Raw genomic sequence first — 2,428 nt, forward strand, 5'->3', positions numbered from 1 at the left:
ACGTGGCATGGGCGCTTGCGCAAAATCCGAGGGATCGAGACAGTTGTAGAGAGGTAGAATACATATTTTTCAGTTCTTATGTTTAGACTTAAGCCATTTCTTTAAACTCTTCCTTCAAAGAAGCTGCGACATGGGCTGGTAACATCCGGTGCCCGTGGAATTTCCGGTTCGCATATGCCGCCTCCGCGCCATCGAGACCCTGTGCGTATGAGGAAATGAAACGGGCGGCACGATTTGCCCATCTACACAAGGGCAATGATAAATATAATAATAGTATGAGAGATACGGGTGCTGACCGCCGAATTTGAAGGAGCGAAGCCTTGTCAAGGGCCTCCTTCACATTCTTCTCCATCTCTTGAATGTTGTTTGTCAGAGGTGTATTGCGGTAATGGAGCTTTGAATAGCCCCAGTATTGCTCTATGAAGTTAGTTTCTGGGTGGTACTTGGGATAGAAGTCGCAGAAGTGACTGCGGGACTCAATATATTCCTGCAGCTGGGGCTTCTGCGAGACAAAGTCAGGTTGGTTGAAGAGCAAACGCCGACAGCAGCAGCCGGTGCGGCCTGGTAGGCACTTGGCAAAGCTGTCAAAGCATTGAGCCTTCAAACCGCGCTCCGGCCAGAGACCACACTCCTGGATGATTCGCTCCATCCCCTTAAACCATCTCGGCATCGTCGGATGGTCTGCTGGGAAGTAGAGAGGCTGCGAAATCTTGTTCTGCCCATCCATGAACCAGCCGTCTCGCATTGGAACACCGCTCTTGGGGAGCCATGTTGCAGAAGGGTTCTTGGTCATGTTTCTGGCAGATAACGCATTCGGTGCTCGCTTCTGATGCCCAGGAGCGTTATCAAACAACCACAGGCCCTTGGCAAAGCCATTCGTCTTCGCTTCGAAGATGTCGATCGCTTTGTCGACTTGCCGAAGCAGGTCATCAGCATCGAACCAGCCATCACGGTTTGCACCTGCCCGAAATAGTATTCTAGCTTCCCTTTTAGTGCGTCCACCTTCAGTCTGCTTTGTCATCGTGAGAAGAAGAAGACTCACTTGTCCTCGTGCTTCAGTCTTCCCCACTCGAGCGTGAGGAAGTCTGACACCATGATAGATTGCCCTTCGCCTTTTTTTACAGGCTGGTTCTTCTGGGAAGAATGGCCCCACACAAACTTGCGGCGGTCGTTCTCATAGAACGTTGACTCGTCGTGAGTGACCAGAATGAGCCGAAAGGGTCCTGGCTCAACTTCGAACCCTTTCGGTGTTGATGCGACATCTCCATCATTGTCGTATGCGACCATTCGCAGCTCGTACCGCTTCCATCGCCCGACAAACTTTTCTCGGTAGGCGACAACATCTGGCCGCTCATGGCCGTCAATGTACATCCCGTTCGTCCTTTTCTTGTATCTCCAATCGAGTTTTCTCAGCCAGCGTCGAGCTGTGCGCTCGCTGATGGACCGACCCCGGGTCTTCTCCTGCATTTCAGGGGTCTTCATGAATTTGACGACGTCAGCCGCGCTGAAGAAGGAGTCCTTCGAGAGCTGAAGTAGATGCTCCTGAAGACGCTCTGCGATGTCCTCGTCATTAAGTAAAGTATGTCGAGGATACCCATAGCCATGGAGTGGAAGCTTATTTGCTGTTAGATACTGGACAAGCCATCCACGGATCGTGCGGGCGTACTTCTTGCTACGACCAGCTGCCTTCGAAGCAAGAATAGAGGCCTGCCGCCAGGTGCAAGGCACCTCCGGATCAAGGAAGAAATTCAGCGTGCCGACCATGCCTGTGAGACGAAATCGGAAGACGACGTCGATGGCCTTGTTCTTGCTCAGTAGGGTGAGCTTGCGCAACGCCGTTCGGAGGGCGTCGGCATCTTTGTAGATATGCTGGTTACGTGAGTGTTCTTTGGCCTTCTCTCCTTCAGGGTTCACATCTATACACTTCTTTTGCAGGTCCCCAAGCATAGCATTAATTTGCTGCCGCTGTTCATCTGTAACAGTGACCTTGGTACTGGTGACACTTGAGCTGGGTACTGCTGGCTGCACCGGGTCTGGAGATGCAGCAGGTGCAACCTAGATTGTGGTGAGTAAGTGTTTCATGCTTATTCAGCTTTGATACTCACGCAGGAGCTGTCCTGTGAAGTTACAGATGTCATCTGACCATTGAAATCGAGTATGTGATCGTCTTCTGGCTCAAGATCTTCGTCGTCATCCTGTGCTGCCTTGGGATGGAAAAAGCGATAAATCAGAGGCTGCCCACTCTCCTCCAGCTCTCTGCGATCTTTTCTTCGCTTCTGCTCAGTTCGTAGCGCATTTCTTGTGTAATGGCTCTTTCGCTTTTTTAATGCTTTCTGGGCTTTTTCAGCTCTTGTATAGACCTCTTGTGCCTTTCTGAGGACCTCGACATAGTCCTGGAGTGTGTCCTCATTAAATTGAAGGTGCTGGT

General features: G+C 51.1%; 2 protein-coding genes across 2 annotated transcripts; both read right to left on the reverse strand.

Moving 5' to 3' along the window:
• Positions 1 to 88: 88 nt before the first annotated feature.
• On the reverse strand, positions 89 to 1,021 carry PHACADRAFT_109280 (uncharacterized protein; the record flags this gene model as incomplete). Its single annotated transcript, XM_007403174.1, has 2 exons — positions 89 to 242; positions 297 to 1,021. The coding sequence occupies 2 exons, from the start codon at positions 1,019 to 1,021 to the stop codon at positions 89 to 91; spliced, it is 879 nt and encodes a 292-aa protein (XP_007403236.1).
• Positions 1,022 to 1,038: 17 nt separating this feature from the next.
• Positions 1,039 to 1,764, reverse strand: PHACADRAFT_109276 (uncharacterized protein; the record flags this gene model as incomplete). Its single annotated transcript, XM_007403175.1, has 1 exon — positions 1,039 to 1,764. The coding sequence occupies one exon, from the start codon at positions 1,762 to 1,764 to the stop codon at positions 1,039 to 1,041; it is 726 nt and encodes a 241-aa protein (XP_007403237.1).
• Positions 1,765 to 2,428: the final 664 nt, after the last annotated feature.

Source organism: Phanerochaete carnosa, assembly GCF_000300595.1.
Source record: "Phanerochaete carnosa HHB-10118-sp unplaced genomic scaffold PHACAscaffold_834, whole genome shotgun sequence".
Classification (NCBI taxonomy): Eukaryota; Fungi; Basidiomycota; class Agaricomycetes; order Polyporales; family Phanerochaetaceae; genus Phanerochaete; species Phanerochaete carnosa.